This window comes from Ascaphus truei, chromosome 12 (assembly GCF_040206685.1).
Source record: "Ascaphus truei isolate aAscTru1 chromosome 12, aAscTru1.hap1, whole genome shotgun sequence".
Taxonomy (NCBI): domain Eukaryota; kingdom Metazoa; phylum Chordata; class Amphibia; order Anura; family Ascaphidae; genus Ascaphus; species Ascaphus truei.
The window spans coordinates 31484474-31503967 of record NC_134494.1 but is presented as its reverse complement, the minus strand read 5'-3'; the positions used below and the strand labels follow the sequence as shown (position 1 = coordinate 31503967).

The 19494-nt window shown below is 43.9% G+C and overlaps 1 protein-coding gene across 1 annotated transcript in view; it reads right to left on the bottom strand.

The window, feature by feature from the left end:
- Positions 1-15547: 15547 nt before the first annotated feature.
- TPCN2 (two pore segment channel 2) overlaps positions 15548-19494 on the bottom strand; it is a 38450-nt gene continuing 34503 nt past the window's right edge. The window contains exons 23-25 of the mRNA XM_075567229.1: positions 18950-19031; positions 18521-18612; positions 15548-16566 (exon numbers count right to left, since the gene is read on the bottom strand). Of these exons, the coding sequence (XP_075423344.1) occupies positions 16488-16566; positions 18521-18612; positions 18950-19031 (253 nt within the window). The 3' untranslated portion in view covers positions 15548-16487. The remainder of the gene's footprint in view (positions 16567-18520; positions 18613-18949; positions 19032-19494) is intronic.

The following is a 19494-nucleotide window of genomic DNA, read 5'->3' as shown; positions in this document are numbered from 1 at the left end:
CTTACAATCGAGGAAATACGGTATTTCAACGCACGCATCCACCATCACGCTCACGAACCTGACAAAGCACGTATAAGTGCGAAACGCGTAGCCCGACGAGCGTGGAGACTTTTTTGGACATTGTAGGCTTCCGTAGTCACCGGCCTGAGCAACTCCATCCCTGAACTCCGGACGCGGCACACATCGGGGTCTTTCTGAGCCAGGAGACCGGAACAGCCACATCGACCACTATACTCCACAGTGTAAGTGGTTTATTACTTGTATTATTTTTGCATTTTTATTTGTTTTCTAATAAACCCGTATTTTACTCCATACTACTCTGGATGTTTATGGTACACGTGGGATTTATCCACCTGCTGACACTGCGAGTGAAAGACAAGACATCACACACTAAAGAAACCTCTTTGAGTGGAGACTCACACATGGCCGTTTGAGCCAATATTTATTTATATTTACCATCACCATCTACATCATCACCATCTACATCATCACCACTACCACATTAACAGTATTAGAGGCGGAGCACTTGGAACCCACCACCATTTGGAGAGGAATACAGATACCTTGTGTGACCCTGGCTTACACTCGGCCGTGTAAGTCACCAGTCTATCATAGTCTGATCTATTCCACCCATCCCACCGTCTCCGTGCACACAGTTGCATGCTATGGTTTTATTTTTTCATGACTGTTACAGATTAATTGATGTTTAGTTCTTCTTTTTTTATGTATTGCGCTCCCTAAGGATCCTGGGAGATTCTGCATCGGGTTGCGCTGTTACAGCTTCGGGCCAGTAGAACACTTCTTATTAACGGCATTATTACGTTCTATTCACGGCAACATGCACCGCATCTTTGGGAAGCGCCCAGCGCTTTTCTTTATCCGGATTGTGTGTATATATAGCAGCTCTGTGCGCCATCAGCTCTAACCCCCTGTACTTCCTGGAGCGTCAAATGACGCGGGGAACTGTGACGAAAGCGCGCGAGAGTCGTGACTTCAAATTTAAAAAAAACTTTATTTACAAACAAAACTAACAACACTAACACTCCGGTAGTAACAATAACACTAAAACCTAAAAACTGTGGAAAAACAATGGCAGGATAGATGGAAACTATATATAGGTTGATGACTCGTTATTTGATTAGTCATAAATATAATATAGACATCTCTGCTGGTTAATTCCACACTCACCATCACGAGATAACTCATGGAGCAATAACAGAAAGCACCCCCTACGGAGGCAGGTTCTCTGAAAGCACTGGCCGCGGACCTGAAATTAACACAGTTCAGAGAACCCCTATTTCAATCCTATAATTAAAAATAATAAATGAAACCTGTATTGCTGCTCAAAGTAATAGGGGTAAAAAAAAACACAACCTGCCTTTTTGAGACCGATCTGCGTAAATCTGCGGATAAAATGATCCGGCCAATCCACAGAGGATTCAAATTCCATCTAATATTTCACCCACCCCAAATTCTTAACACCTGCGGGTCGCTTATGTTACATCCCCAGCAGCTGCAGGAGCGAGCAGCTCTGGAGATATGAGCGGACTGCTTGCCATTGTTATTATTCAGTGCAACCCATGTTCCCCCCCACACCATTCTGGGAGAAGGACTGCATTACTGTCTTAGTGTGGTGCTGAGGCATATCTGCTGGTTCAGGAGAGCTGAGTAGCCGCGATGGTAAGGGGCAACAGGACAGGCTTTTGGGTGGTCTCTGGGTTCTAGCTCATTGGTTCAGCGCCTCCAGCTGTGATGGGCTCCTGGGATGCAGGATGTCAGCTCCCACCACAACACTCCTTACCCCACCTGCCCAGGAACTGACACCCAGGCAGAAGTAGAGTGAAAAAAATAGATTTATTGGACATGCTGCAGCAACTCTTCACACAGTATAAATGTTGAGGTCCAAAGTCCCAGGACTTCTGGATTGTGCTTGCCCCAATAGTATGGGGCCTTGAGTCTTGGTGGTCCTCAGACCCTTAGGCCTTAGGTGGGCCAGCTCATCCGCGCCATGGGAGAGTCTTACAGCCCATGCTCTCTCCTTGGGAGGCAGAGCAAGACTGAACTAACTTTGCTACACCCACTGGTTAGCTTCAGGAAGGGGTGGGCTCATGGACTGTACCTATGTCTGATAGGCTGTACACAGACCATGAATCACCACCTTACTACCTTCACTTACCAGTGGAGCATAGGGGGGAGGGTCGCTGGCCCATGGATTAACCCATGAAGGCCCTGAATTTACTAGGGACTTGCATCACAGATACACTGTCGGGCAAAGAGAGGTATTATGGACATACAATGTTACATCTGTATGCCAGCATATGGCGCCAGAGGCTTTGTAACCTCCAATCACAGACACAATCACGGAATATTATACCATCACTTTCAATAAATTACAGGCGAAACATTAAAGACTGATTTGCACTTGCTTAGCAACCGGTTCTGGATAATTTATCATAATTCTACTGTTCCAAGCTAAAGTAGCAAAGGCAATTGCAAAACAGTGGCCATGCAGTGCTGAATATCATCACAGAGAATGTATTATTCCAGTAGTGCCAAAAAAAATGATTAAATTGGCTGTTTGTGTGTGTGTATTCTCTTTATATGCTCATCTTCTCATAGAGAAGTGAAACAAATGTCAGTTTAGTACTGCCAATGGGGTCTTGGGTTTTTTTTAACTCCCATACCCCCAAACTTTCCAATTGTACACAGGAAGGGAACAAATACAGTGCCGGCAGCACTAGTGTCAACACATATACTACCCTGCTAAGTGTAGAAAACCTCTCAATGAGAGAAAAAACGCCGCACAGCGAAAAATGAAGTAGTGAAGGCTGATGTATGGGAATAAAAGAAGCTTTATTTGCACAAGGCCGAAACGCGTCAAGAGGACTCGCTTGCACCTTGTGCAAATAAAGCTTCTTTTATTCCCATACATCAGCCTTCACTACTTCATTTTTCGCTGTGCGGCGTTTTTTCTCTCATTGAGAGGTTTTCTACATTGCTATACTGCACGCCTGCACGCTGAGTCGCTGCTGGTCTGCTGGTTCTCCCGTTACGTCATCCGGAAGTCTCATTGATGCCGCCGGTCAGGTGACCACCCACCGTTACGGCGGATGTCGGGTTGGCGGTGAAGAGGGCAGCCCGCGAGGCAGAGGCACCCCATCTCTATCCAGGGGAAGTTTACCAGCAGCAGCCTTCACAACGCTGAAAGACCGGACAGGCTCGGTTCACACAACCCCAACGATTAACACGTGAGTTCTCCGTGTCCCAACCCTATGGTGCTCATGGTGAGCCGGTTGGGAGAAAAGACAGTGCATTATACTAGCTTTATCACGGTTGTCTAGAGCCTGGGTCTCAGGATTTATTTCAAACTTTATTACCAGCAGGACTGTGTCTTATTCTGAGCGCCTGGAGGGTTAGTCAATTGATTCACCCGTTTTGTATATTACCCTGCTAAGTGCCTTCAAAAAGGAGCAGTACTGTATCTGATTTAAAAAAAAAAGATCTACATGTATTTAACACCAGAGCACAGCTCTTTGGACTGTATTTTAGGAAGATAGTTACGCGGTATAATTGGGAAGGGGAGAGGCTTTCTTAAACGGATCCCCTCTTGTTTCAAAAGGAATATGGAATTGTAAGCTGTAAATATAAAAAGTAATGGCACTCTTTCTCTACCCTCTAGTACAGGGGTGGCCAAGTCCAGTCCTCAAGGACTTCCAATTGTGGCGGTGAAGGGTTAACCAGGCCCATAATAAAGGTATTATGCCCGGCTGGTTAACCCTAAACCTTGTTGGGACTGAAGGGGTTAAATTGTATGGTCACCATAATACCATGTTTTCCCCTACACTATCGTTATTGTCCCTGTTTTGCAGCCCCAGAAGTTAGCTGCAGTGTTATGAATGAATGGGAAATGTGCAAACTGTATTCGCGACACAAGGGGGAGCTTCTAGCACTGTGCCAAGCGCTAATTGCGTAAGTGTGCCTGCGAGTAAGTGGCTGCATTGGAGATGGGGATCACTTCCTAGACCACAGACGCCGACACCGCAAAGTCAATTGAATAAGTGGTCTGCGGTCTAGCTGAAGTCTAATTTGTGTGGCACCTACATATTCCACAGCGCAGTACAATGTGGGAGGGAGGACAATAAGATTGTGAGACAAGAGGACATATGTGTAGCCAGGAGTCCCCCCCCCCCCCCCTGCTCCTCTTGCCTGCGGTCCGGAACGCTGTGGTGCTCAGCGGAGGTGTTGCGTGTGCCGCCGGAGTGACGGGCAGACCCAGCACAGTAGCGGGAGGTGCCGGGAGCTACCGGAGCTCAGGGGTGGTTCAGTGCTACAGGTGGTGGCCATCTTAGTTAAAGGTGCAGGCGCATTAAGGCTTGCGCATGTGCAGTAAGAAGTACGAGGGCGGCCATTACGACTAAGCTCTGCAGGGGAACTACAAGCCCCTTGATGCATAGGGGCTGTATGTCGGATGGATGCGGTACAGCCAATAGGGCTCGAGGATTCCCCTGGTCAAAGAATAGATATTTTTGGCGTGCTGCGAGCTCCGCCAGTCTATGAAGGGAGCTGGATCAGGCAGGTAGTGTCTCAGAGACATTGGTTCTGAGACTAGGCCTAGTGTATCCCCCCTTAGGCCCCGAGACCCCAACAGCTTGTGGTTGCTTCAGGGACAGCCCCTGAAGATAGGGACATTGCCCCTGTAGCATGTATATTGTCAGGGACACAGTATCAACGCCACGCAATGATTGCGGTCAGTGATCTGGGACCAGACCACCACTATATACAGAGACTCTTAAAGGTGGGACCCTCCTACACCCAATGCAGAGGTGGACAACGTCGCTGGATCAGCGGATCCCTGTATGTTAGCCTGCGGGACCCAGGGACTGGAGCCCTGGCAGGTAACCCAACAAGTGCACCAACATTCCACGGGATAACGCCATCTCCTACACTTTTGAGTGGGCCCTGATATTGGGGGAAAGGGACATCAGTGTATTGGTGCCGAGTACCCTTTGGGCACACTTATCTTGTGTTTTGGGATAGTAAGTGGTGGGGTACAGGTTGTTATCCTATGTTCAGTAAAGCAGTTGATATACTGTATACTCTGTGTGGGATTATCATCTGTATTATTCCTGTGAGAGTATCATCCAACTGCGCCGGGATCCCTCGTTTTGGATCAAAAAGGAGAAGAGGACGGGGGAATCTTCTTTGGGGTTAAGACAAAGTGGACTTTAAGGCTGCATTTAAAACCTATTCTGTCATTTAAATAACCCTGATGAAATCACTCATCAATGCAATGGTTTGTTCATACAACTTTATATTAACCTTTAACATGGATTACACTAGGAATTTGAATCATTGTGAACACAATTTTCTTTAATGTAATACCGGTATATTTATTTCATATTTAAATAGCATGCTTTCTTGCTTCGTACACTTAATCCACTGGAGTTTGCTTGAAAGAAATTGCGAATATTAAAAGAAAATATATTTTAAGTTTACTATTTCACAATGGAATCTAGTGAGATCTACAGTATTGTAAAGAGTAAACTCTTTAGCTTTTTTTTTTCTTGGAAAGATTTGTGAAAATTCTTTAGAGAATGTTTTGTTTCATTGAATGATCATTAGTAAGGAATGCCATTAACTGTCCTGTTCTCTGTGAAGTGGATACCTCAAAGGATGGCGCAGCAGGGGAATAATGTGATCAACGGGCCCTGAAAGAATCAGTAAATTATTAACTTACAACGTCCCAGGCAGATGCTTCAGTATCGTATAAATCAGGTACTGCTGTACTTTCTTTAGCAAGACCAGGAAGGTTCAATTCTTTTTGTCACTGCTTTTTTTTCCCACTTTGACAATACTTCAAGGCATATTGACATGAATAATCAAAGGGTGAAGAAGATCTTAACTAAAAAAGTTGAGGACACAATGGCTCTTCAGTGGGCTCGAGTTGTGAATCGTGGGGAAGAGAAGCGGAGTGCTCAAATAATCAAAGTTCTTGAGCGATCCGCTAAAATTCATTGCTCTGACCTCAACAGAGAAGTAAAGGCCCTCAAGAATTTCTTGGTGAAAGTGAACATTTCCACTGGCTACTTTGCTGAGGATGGTAGAGGATAACAGTCCAAATAAAAAAAAAGGTAATCACCTAATGCTGAAATCCTCATTTACTCTGCATTGTCATAACTGTAAATATTTTTTCTTGCCTCAATCGATGACTTGAAACAATACAAATATGCATAAACTTTCTGTCTCTAAGTGGAATTGCTGTCCTTAATTACAGAGCAGCAGTTACATGTACTGTCCTTCCTACAACTGTCCGACTTATTTGTTTACATACCATCATGAACATTCAGCAATAATAAGGAGCAGTGGAAGTGAAAATGAAGTAGAGTAGGTCCTATTTTCAAAGAATTATGTTTATAGGTTTATTAAATTAAACAGCTACACATTTGCATTATGAGCACTAATACTACTTAACAGGATTACAGTAATGTATTTCTCTCAGAACACAGTTAGAAATGTTAGAACACTTACTTTTTTAAATAGCATTTGATTTGTAAGCTTGGTAACCTACAAATATCTTATTTTTGTATGCATAATTTGGTAGAAAAACTTACCATCATAAATCATGATCTCACATTTTTCAAGTACTTTATATTTGTGTTGCCTGTGAAACAATGTTTTCAGTATTTAAAAAAAAAAAAACGACATTTTGGTAAAGGAAAATTGCAACAGTATATTGAATGGTATTGCCTTACAATCTATATTTGTGTATAGATAAATGCACAGCATGATAAAGAATTTTTAATGAAAAAAGACTAGACATTGTCTAGCTAATGTTGCCATTTCTGCTGCATAAAATAAAACGAGTTTATAGCTGCATATGTTAAACGACTTTTCTATGCTTTTTTTTAGATACAGTGTAAAATATGATTCGTCAACAATACACTGATAAACGTTGATACCACAGCGATAGGAAAGTCCTCAGTTATTACAGAGAAAGAGTCCACAAGGTCCAGGTCTTTTTATGCCATCTACCTTTGGACACTTTCTCTGTAATAACTGAGGACTTTCCTAGCGTGGAGTTCTGTTCAACGGAGCCCGACCCTCTGTGTGTGTCATGGGCATTTAGATCAATGTGATCAATATGTAGTGTTATATGTTTTTCACTCACAATATATAAATATTTTGTGCATTAATGTTGGTTTTTGTCTCTTTCCATGCGCTCCTATTTTTGTGTTTTATGTGACTGAGTAAGCCCCGATGATCACGGGAGATTGGGAGCAGCAAGGAAGAGCTATTTTGAACCAGAAAATCAAGGGAGAATTTCAGAGGGACAGCGCGCACAGCTTTTTTCAAATACAATAACACTTGTGGAAAAGCTACAAAGTAACTGGCACTACTAAGGATCTTAATAACTACAGATGTCTGCAGAATATATGCACAAGTCAAAGAAGCCACGCAAAAACACAACATTACTCTGACAATCTTCATCAGAATATATCAAATCCAGTTATCTTCTGGAAGGTTATCAACAATATATTCCAGCCTTCTAGCCATCAACAACCATGTAATATCATTAAGGAGGCTATTAACATTGCAAATGCATTCAATGAATACTTTGTGAGGTGTGCTATTAACTTATTAGCGAAACGCAACCCGAACTACATACATGAACCTCATTCTTGGAGTGCCTCTATAGCACCACCCTCTCCCAACACTACCCACAGTTTTCAATTTGTCCCAGAATCTGAAGAGGAGATTACACAAGCACTCCTCAAATTAAAACTAAGCAGCCAATGTGGACCTGACCTACTGCAATCTAAGTTTCTATGACTTGGTGCCCCAGCCATTGCCAAACCGCTTGCTTCCTAATCAACTCTATTTTGTCTTCAGGCTACATCCCTAAGATGTGGAAAACGGCCAAACTAGGTGTACTATATAGCAACAAATCCTCCCAAAGTCTGCTGGTCAGAACGCACCGCACTGCAGATGATGCCAATTATAGACTATGGGGACATAGTATATGGCATGGCACCCCAAACTCACCTGGGCAAAATTGCTACCCACTACAACTCAATATGCCGTTTTGTTCTCCAATGCAATTACAACACACATCACTGCGAAATGCTCAAAGAACTAGATTGATCATCACTTGAGTCTAGGTGCAAAGTTCATCTCTCCTGTCTTGCCTTCAAAAACTTCCTGGGCAAGCTACCCGTCTACAGCTGCAGCTACGAGTATTCTAACACTGCTTTGACAAATCTGGGGCAATCTCCCAGTAATGCTGCAACATTTCTCTGACATTTCTGCAGAAAGACTAATGGCCCATCGGATTAACACAGCAGGGATCCCTGGTCAGTTTGAATGGGACTGCCGGGGACCCCCGCTGTATTAATCCAATGGGCCATTAGTCTGTCTGCAGAAATGTTGTAGCATTACTGGGGTATTGCCCCAGATTTTCCAAGGCAAGTGTTAGAATACTCGTGGCTGCACCTGTATCTGAACAAGCTTCTCACCCCTACCACACGCAGCATTTATCATCTGAGATCTGACTCCAAAAGACAGTTCATGGTCCCAAGATTCAGCAAAGTATCCGGCCGCTCCTCCTTCTCTTACAATGCACCCCCCAACTGGAACAGCCTACCGGAGACTCTCACAGCCACCACCAGTCTAAGTTCTTTCAAAACTAAAGCTGTCTTATCTTTAACTGTGCATGCATTGTCTTGTATATAATGTACTGTATAACCCTTTCGACACATTGTAACTATGTATTTGTAACCATGTATTTGTCATTATAACTATGCGTCCAGGACATACTTGAAAACGAGAGGTAACTCAATGTATTACTTCCTTGAAAAACATTCGATAAATAAAAAAATTATTCTACCATTTCTGTCATATACTCTTATTTTTCAGTGGTTTTCAACCAACTTTGTCGTATGTGTTAAATCTTAACTATGCACTAGTTGCCTTGGAGTTCTAGGTTTCTGCTTTTTATAGCTAAACAAACAACCATCCGAATCAATTAAGAAATTTACAGTGCATATAATTGCTATGGAAACCACCCGCTATAAAGAGTCAGCGGGGGACTCAGGCACTCATAGATTGCCCTGTACAAAGCTCTGTGGATGGAGATAAACTGACATCGGGCTAGCTTAGTAGCTATTGGTAGCTGTGTAGGGGAGCTACCAGTGAAGCCTCTCTGCTCTCTCAGCTGGGATCGCGCAGCATGCCCCTGAGGCATCCATGGTGTATGCTTGCCGGCTGGGAGGCATGTCGGGGGCCTGTATCTCGGGAAGCAAGCTTCCCCGGACCTGAAATCAACGCGGTTCTGCTCCGGAGACCCCTGCTCCACTACACTAGTAATAACATTTAAATGAAAATATGTAGTAAAAACCAATACACAACCCACCCCGTCCCCCCACATGAAACCATTATTTATTTTTTTACACACAGGGTTAATACCACTGACCGGCGGGGGTCCCCGGGTGGGCCCCACGGGTGTCCGCAGGCCCCACAGGGCACCCAGGGAAGTTCCTACGGGTGGCTGGGGGCCCTCGAGTAGTCCTTGCTAGGCTATGTAGGCATCCAGGTGGTCCTCGTGGGTGTCAGGTTGTCCCCGCGGGTGTCTGGGGGTCCACGGGTCGTCCCCTCAGGTGGTTCCCACGGGTGTCTGGAGGCCCTCGGGTGGTCCCTGCAGGTGTCCGGGGTCCTCAGGTGGTCATCATGGGTCCCCGCTGGCCTGCGGTACCATTCCTGTATTTAAAAAAACAAAAAAATGGCCTACATTTCCATGAATACACCTCCCCCCCGCCAAACATGACGCTATGAACCAATCACAGTGCGGCCTAGGGCTGCCACGCCCCCTAGCCGCACGCATCACCGCTTACCCTCTACAAACGAAACACCCGTGCCACACACGCACAGGCATGCACTATATTACCTAAGGCCCCACTGCACGCGCCTGCACGCCCGCCTTGCGTCCTGGCAGCGCGTGCACGGCACTTCACCACGACCTGCGGTCTGTAGGGATCGTTTTTAGGCGTGCGGGACATGGCCAAAATGGGTCGGGTGGGCCCGGCCATGATGGGAGGCAGGGCCACAACGCCGGTTCAGTCTCCAGTTCTATTGGTCTTATTATCTGTAATGCTCAGTTCTTCAATAGAAATACTATTCAAAGGTAAAAGCAGCCAGCTCATGTGCATGTCAGCTGCAGCAATATCACATTTAACCTGTTCAGCGCTGAATGGTGAATTCTAAACCGAAGTTTTATTGGACTCACAATGGACGAAATTAAAATCCACCTGCAAATTGCCTTTAGGGCTTTAATTCTGCCTCTTAGGTGCAGACAATACACAAACTGCGCTTAGTCTCCAAAAGCCAGCAGCAATCTGCCCAATAATTACAATGTGGCTTTTCTTCCTGCTCTGAGCTGTTTGCAAACGATGATGTCACATACCTGGCCTCTGATTGACTCCCTCGCAGACCATGTGACGCGTCGCCGCTCGGGAACACAATCCACTTGTATCCCCTGCTGGTGGACGCGTCACAGCACGCAGTGAGCCAGGAAGCGAGGAGGCACTGGGGACAGCCAGGGAGCAGTAAGGGGCAAGTGAGAGGCGTGCACAGTCCCGCGCCGCCGGCTGCAGCGGGGACTTAGCCTTAAGCATACAGCAGGGACACCTTTCTGTTTGAGTAACTCAAGGTCAGTTACACTCACGGTAGCACCTGTGTCAATGAGCATATCCGTCGGATGGCTCCGTATCCATCTGCTAATTCGTAATCTATCCTCCCTGTCCATATCAGTTAATCTGGTCAGAGCCGGGACCTGACTCCCCTCTGGTGAACTATAAGGGTTAGATTTGGGGTTAGAACTGGGCTTTGAGCCAAATCATTAGGATCAGCGGTGTCCAAAGACAGATTATTAGGCTTAATCAGTTTAGCAAATTCCATCAGAAGTGGGAGTGTAAAGGAATTCCCCTTTATCCTTCCCATACTACTGTATCTCTCCTGTCTCTTTTTAAAGTTCTCTTTGTTACCATCTTCCCAGTCACCTCGCCTTGGTTTGCAATCATGTCTAAAATGACCAATCCTGTCACAATTGTAACACTTGGTATTGACTTTGCTAATGCAGCCCCCTTCATTACAGGCTGTTTGCCAAATGGGTTATCTGGTTCAGAATGATTTATCCAGTCCTGTAAAACAGAGAGAAATTGTTCATACTGCGTGTGCTGCTGAACTTAAGGGAGTAGCGTGTATACTGCACTCAAAAAATGGCCTGCATCCAGCCACTGAGGATAGGAAGCCAGGATCATTCATAGTAAGATCGCTCTGGCTGTGAATAACCAGGTGGTACAGATCATATCGGATCATAAATTCTGAGGGAGAGTTTGTTATATTAATTTTCATGTTCTCTAGAGTAGTTATATTAACCCTCCTTCCTACTCTCAAAATTATTTTTACCTCAACCCGAATTTTTATTATGGTCAGCTCACTGGACTGTTTAACTAGTACACTCTTCTGCCCCTCCTTACATCTCAGCCCTAATTTCTCGTTATGCACCATCCAGACTCTTGCGTTCTTTGTATCTAAAGCCCTCTCCCGCCTTAAACCTTTTTCACTGACTGCCCCACACCTCTGGAATGCCCTTCCCCTCAGTACCCGACTAGCACCCTCTCTATCCACCTTTAAGACCCACTTTAAGACCCACTTGCTTAAAGAAGCATACGAATAGCACTGTGGATATTCTGAACACGATACATAAAGCTTGACCCCCTGCAGACGCACTTACCAGAACTCCCTCCTACGTTCTCTGTACGTTCTCCCTACCTACCAATTAGACTGTAAGCTCCTCAGGACAGGGACTCCTCTTCCTTAATGTTACTTTTATGTCTAAAGCACTTATTCCCATGATCTGTTATTTATATTATCTGTTATTTATTTGATTACCACATGTATTACTACTGTGAAGCGCTATGTACATTAATGGCACTATATAAATAAAGACATACATACAAATTGGGTGGGAGCCAGGCTTTACAGGAATCATTTCCACTCAAATCCTATTGATCAACAACGGTTTCAAATGACTGTATGAGCGGTGAAACTGGCAAAGTAGAGTGAAAAAAAGCCCAATCACAGCTCCTGTTGTGTGATGTCTCCAAGTGACAAATCTATTGTTTACTTTTCTGGGACCCCAATATTTGGTAGCATCAGTTTTCACTGTCAGAGCCAGATTGTCCAGTCATGTCTAATGTTTGTCAGAAAGGTGTACGTGTCCCTTGAATGTGTGAGTCCTTGGGTGTTGGATACTGAACAGGGTCACAGGGTAAAGCTACGCTTATAGTGCGACGGTGACGTCAGGCTGCGGTCACTGAAGAAAATCAAATAGAGATGACTTCCAGCAATCACGACCAAGCTGTCGCTCCGTCGCGTCGCGCTTACTATAAGTGCACGCGACGCCGGCAATGCATTTGTTTTGACGCGACGCCACTGTCACCGGCACTATATGCGCAGCCTTGAGGAGTAGAGGGTGTAAGAGGATGAGGGGCAACAGGTATGAGAAAGGTCTCGTCTGACCCAAACTTGTCTCTATTTCTCGTCTTAAGATAGTAACCATTCACACCCTTAAATCACACTTGGCTTGGCAAATGTCCAAAGCTTCCTGTAGCACCTGTCTTTCCTCCCACAATGCCTCAATTTCACACCATCTTTTCACAATTAGTTAGAATTCTGTGTTTGGTCAACATGATTGTGTTAATTCTCTGTGAGGACTTTTACTGTCACATTTTCTTCAGCAAATTCCTTCTGGAGTGCTGGGTGCTTTAGCCAAGTTTTTATTTTCCTCTTCAACTACAGTGTGTTTTTATTTTCTGCGAGCCCCTTTAATTCTGATCTTTCTCAAGTTATTTTTGTAGGGCAAGTTGTTATTCAGCTCACTCATAGAAAACATTGAAATTCACCTGATGATCCTTTTTAATTTTCATTACATTATTTAAACTGCTCTTGCAAGAATAAAAACCGATCAGCCAAAGGGGATACAGAAGCTACTGTGAATAAACAGGCACTGTACTATTGTGAATATACCTCTCAAAAAAGTTCCATATAGTATTTGATTTCTGGGAGTGGTCAGTGCCAAAAAAAACAAATACCACGTAGGAAATTGCACACTCAGATCCTACGTCGCTATTTTCATATTACCCCATGTACACCAGCATATGCACACACCTGATACTCTCATCACATACAGTACAAACAACTGATCACGTAATATACAAAACAAAACAAAACAAGAAGGGTGCAAGTAATTACTTTATAGAAGGAAAATATGCAATAAATAATACATAAAAATAAATAGAACAAAAAACAGGATAAGTCGCCTGATAAAAGTAGAAGCCCAATTCAGGGGGATACGCAGTCCTTCATCCGTATTCCACGGGTCCCTTGGGCGCCACTCCTCCATGCGCCGGCCAACGAGACGTCGCGCTTAAGGCTGTGGCCAGGCAGGGAGCGCGCGTGCGCGGTGACGTCATGCTCCCTGCTCGGCCGGGAGATTTGTGGCCGGCTAGGTGCGCGCATGGGGCGGGGGGTGATTTGGTGGGCACGGCCATGTCATGACGGAGTTGGTTTGCCCTCATTGGGCAAACCGCTCACGTGACGCACTTGCGGACGACAAATTCAAATTCACTTGCTCACGCTGGCCACACACATTGCCTCAATGTGTTTCATAGCGGCCAGCGTGAGCCCACCGCCCAGCGCCACCCTGGCTGAGGTCTTATGCTGGGAAAGGACCTGGTGCTGCGGCTGGCGTGCTCCTCTCTCCGGAACGTGGATATGATGTAACCACAGCTCATTTCCGGTCTGACGTTTCCGGGAATCCCCTGGGCTGTATGCTGCGTTTGCAAAGAGCCGCACACGTTGCAGATGCTGCTGCAGTGAAAAAGTCCAAATAACTGGAACAAACAGGTGGACCCTCCCACTTCTTACAGGGGGTACACTTTCTCTGTTCCTAAATTCTTTACATAATATACACATACCAACCATTTTTCACATACACACACACCTAATGTATTCCACAAACACACATTGATGGGCAGGTACAAACAGACACATACCCTCATTGACCAGTACAGCACTCACACATGCTAGTACAAATGCACAGCCACTGATCAGCACACATACTCTGAGCAGGGCAGACATACAGGCACTGACCAGCAATGGCACTCTGTCATTGTCATGATGCCTTGGCAAGTACCGGTATTAAAAGATTCCTGGCTGTGGATTTATTGTTTTTGAATTGTACATCATAAAGGCAACTGAGCGGGTGCTTTCCCTGGCCTTACTACGCGCGCCGTCCAGGGGCGGGCCAGTGACATCACGGAGCTGGTTCGCCCTCATTGGGCAAACCGCTCACGTGACCGGCCCTCAGCGCGCAAACTAAAAATTTTTTTGCTGCTACGCCTCCGCAAGTGTGCGCGAGCCCCTGCTAAAGCCGCTCTCATTGCGGCTGCCGGGGCTCACTGGCCAGCGTGAGTGTGGCTCAGCGGCTAAGCGCTGACCATGCCCGCAGCCTAAGAAGCATTGAAGACCCCTTGATAAAAAGAGGAATACATTGCGAGTGCATAATAATATATAGAAGAGATTGGATTTTTCTGATTTTTGGAACATACTGCATATATGTCCTACTAGAAAGAAACTCCAAGGGCCAGATACTCTAAGTTCCGTTAAATGAGGGCCCATAATATGATGTTACCTAAAATAGGAACAGACGTTTTGTTTCTGAGTAAATATTGTACCAATAAAGCTAATTGTATGCAAACTCAACATGCAAAATACTTCTCATTTACCATAGGCTTAATGTAACGTTATTGTAGCATAACTTTGCGTCATCCATCTTCCAATAATGTGACACTGTCAGTCTTGGCGTTACTCCTATCCAGACTCTGGTCTTTAGCTCGAGTGGAGAGAGTGAGGAAAGAAGAGAGAATTAAAGCTAGATTATTTAACTCATGCGTAACTGTGGAGTCACACTCATAAAAAGCCCTATGTCGGGGTCCGGATGGAAGCAACAACAAGTTAAGCAATGATTTCAATAAAGACGATTAGAGAAAAATATCCTTATAAGCTGAATATAAAGACAGAAACTAAACCAAATCCTTTCAGTGCCCTAATGACTTACAGTGTACCTCAAGACAAGTGCCAATCCTCAGCGGCCTTTATGATGTACACCGTACGTCATAATGGCCCCTGCTCGTTTTGTAGGGACTGTACAGGTTGTAACATTAAGACTTGAACAGATACGGGATGCAATGATAATTACATGCATATGAAGCGTTATCACTAACAGCCATTCTAATTAATGCTACACTCACGGTGGGATAAAGCACGACTCAACGTTATGTTATTGTCCTTTGAGGATACAGAGTTCCCATGGACGGGATGTACATTTAGGTTAGAGCCATATTAAGTGGCTTATGTGAACTTTGTGCATCTGGCCCCAAATGTTGCATTTTAGATTTATTTTTGTTTTCCATATGAAGTCAATTCTGGAAACTGTGAACATATTTATTGGTAAATCCTTTTTAAAATGAAGCAGTGCACAAAATAAACACCCACACCAATCAGAAATAAAACCAGCAAACCAATGAGAAAGATTCTGAACCATCAACTTTAGAACACATTGTTAATCCAAGTGATAATGGGGTGTCTGTGTAACGAAGTCCCATAGTGCAACAGTTTTTGGAAACACACACCCCTTATCCACAACATTAGTTTAAGTTTCAGTAGCTCTCATTTGAACAATCGTAAACAAAAAGTGCTTTAGTGGTTATAAAATAAAATGCACCGTTTAAAGTGCTCTCTGCAAGTTCAAAACCCCATATCTCTAGTAAAGATTACATACACGCTAAATGTGGACCAACAATCAAAAAACACAGTTAAAAAAAAAATGTCGTTAAAATTCTCTCAACACAGATTTTCCAAATGCTTCTGGGTTTCAAAAGTTATACAAGATGTATACAATTATTATACCCTGCTGCCACAATAATATTTTCATATTATTCAGATGCATTGTAAAAAAAAAATCCCCCCATTTTGCCTCTCTAGCATGTGGAAATGATGGACTTATGATTCCAGCACTATCCATTTCTATATAAATGGCTGAAGACTTTGATAACGGTCACTCTGTCTCATGGTGCTTGTAGTGGGGTCACACTTACCCTCTTGACAGAGTATGACATGGAATAAAAGCTACACATTAAGCATACTCTTGGTAGCAGACACTAAACAGGGATAGGTCTCGACCACATCATGGGGTGACAGCTGTTATCTATAACCAGAATTTTAGTGTTACATTGGTCCCTGATTTCATGAGGGCTATCTCCTTCAATTGTACAAAAGTAGTCGAATATGTGGCTTGGCAGCCTAAGATGATTGTTCCCCCAATTTCCAGTCCTAAGTCCCCTGGTAGAAGAGTTCATAAAATACTCGGGTCATCTGGAGAGGTGCAGGTGTGGATGGTGGTACAATTTGTCCATAAGTTCTTCATCTGTTGGTTCCTCCAAATCTTCTCTGTGAGGGCAGAAGAACACCAGGATTCATTGGAAAAACATCCTATCTTATTAGTGAAATGCAACCTGAACTACATACATGAACCTCATTCTGGGAGTACTTATATAGCCCTACCCCCTCCCAACACTGCCCACATTTTTCAATTTGTCCCAATATCTGAAGAGGAGATTACACAAATTAAAACTAAGCAATGAATGTGGACCTGACTGACTGCAATCTAAGTTTGATGCCCCAGCCATTGTCAAATCGCTTGCTTCCCTAATCAACTCTATCTTGTCTTCAGGCCATATCCCCAAGACCTGAAAAAATGCCAGAGTTGTCCAAATCTTCAAAAGTTGGGACAAAAACACTGTCTCAAACTACAGGCCAATCTCTCTTCTCTCAATCCTATCCAAAGTCATGGAAAAATGTGTTCACTCCCAATTAAGCGATTACTATACCAAGACACATTTCCATTGCCAATTCCAATCTGGCTTTCACCCCAAACAATCCACGGTAACTACCCTCCTAAAAGTTTGCAATGAGATCCAGTGTGGAATGGAATGGGGTCAGCTCACTGGTGCAATATTCCTAGATTTTACAAAGGCTTTTGATACTGTTGATCATGTTATCTTGCTAGACAAACTCCAGTGCTTTGAAATAGGGAAGCATGCTTTAAACTGGTTTCATTCCTACCGATCAGGTAGATACCAACATGTGCCTCTCGGGCACTAAATCTAACCCCTTGGATATCACCTGCGGTGTCCCGCTGGGCTCTGTTTTGGGGCCCCTACTTTCTCAGTGTTCATCTATGATCTTCCTACAGCTTGTAAGGGAGGCTCAATGCACATGTTTGCGGATGACACAATCTTGTATGCAAACAGCCCTAACCTCTCTGACATTGGACACGTACTTCAATCTGACTTTTTCAGACTTGAAAATTGGATTTCCCACAACAAACTGTTTCTAAACACTGACAAGAATGTAACAATGGTATTTGGGACCAAGACTAAATTTCTAAAGCTTCCGATGAAGCAGCTACAGATCAGAACCAACTTTTAATACTATCCTAACCCCTGTTACTAGTTTCAAATATTTGGGCATATGGTTTGACTCCCATTTAACATTTGGGTTGCACATTGATACCCTGACATCCAAAACCTATGCCAAACTAGGTGTACTATATATAAGAACAAATCCTCCCTAAGTCTGCTGTTCGCACAGCAGATGCTGGTGCCAATAATAGACTATGGAGACATAGTATATGGCTCGGCACCACAAACTCACCTTGGCAAACTTGATACCCTCTACAACTCAATATGCCGCTTTTTCCTCCAATGCAACTACAACACACATCACTGCGAAATGCTCAAAGAACTAGATTGGTCATCACTTGAGTCAAGGCGCAAAGTTAATCTCTTCTGTCTTGCCTTTAAATACTTTCTGGGCAAGCTACCCACCTATCTGAACAAGCTCCTCACCCCTACCACACGCAGCACTTATTTGAGATCTGACTCCAAAAGACTGTTCATGGTCCCAAGGCTCAACAAAGTTTCCGTCCGCTCCTCCACTTACTGTGCACCCCACAACTGGAACAGTCTACCGGAGACTCACAGCCACCACCAGTCTAAGTTCTTTCAAAACTAAAGCTCTCTCACATTTTAATCTGGGCTGTAACCGTTATATACGCCAATAATATATATTGTCTTGTATATAATGTACTGTATAACCCTTTTCACTCATTGTAACTATGTATTTGTCATCTTAACTCTATGCCCAGGACATACTTGAAAATGAGAGGTAACTCTCAATGTATTACTTCCTGGTAAAAAAACTGGGACAGCACCAAAAAAAGTCAGGACAGAGACCTAAAAAACAGGATTATTCTGGCTAAACCGGGATATCTGGTCCCCCTAGATAGGACGGTAAATAACATTTTACAAGGCCTAACCATAGTAATACCTAAACATCTCACCTGAACATGAGTTGTACAGTCATGTGGTATTCAACTTGCTGAGCTTCAGAAAGACAATGACGGTGGCTGTGATCCCATTTGTGAATGAAATTCTAGGGGGGAAAATGTACAAATCATTGAAATGGTTTAACACAGAAACATACACCGATGGCTGGTGTCTTTAAAAATAGAGTGCACTTGGTTATTTTGGGTATCTTTTCATGAAAATCATTTTTTACACAGTTGGAGGGGTTTTTTTTGTTTTGTTTTTTTAAGTTTGTCGGCTTCCCACACTCGGTATTTTATACAACATTTCAGGATAAAACGGGCATTCTATTACAATGTTTCTCAACTAATTTAGGAAGTGAAAGAAATCAAAATGCAAAGCCCTAGTATTTCCCTGCAACAAATTCCCCCTAGTCAAAAACTATGGAGTAATGATCCTCTTACCTCCAGAATTAGAGCTACAAACAGATTAACCCAAATCACAGAGGAAACCAGCCACCAGGCAACAAAGTACAGCTTCGACCACCTGAAAAACAAACACACCCACCCACATTGTAGTGTAAGATGGTAAATACACTTCTACATTTTTCCATCATTAAGTGCTGAATGCACATTTCAGTATACATACATACATTTTATTTATATAACGACAAAAGTGTATGCAGTATTTTACAAAAGATACAATAAAGAGAATTTTAATACAATAAGTGCAACAAACAAATCCAGACAATAGGAAAGAAAATCCCTGCCCTGGAGAGCATAGAATCTAAGGGTCATGGTTAGGCGACTTACAGGAGGTGAAGGTGTAAGCACAGGAGATGCCAGGGCTTGACCATGATGGTTGTAAGCGTGATTGTTGGTGTGGGGCAGTAGCCATGGATCAAGGCTATTGGAATGCCTAATTTAGAAGGGGTGTTTTCGGGTTGAACATAAAAACTGGGGAGACAAGCCGTGAGAGAGGTAATGAGGATAACCAGGAGAGTGCTTTG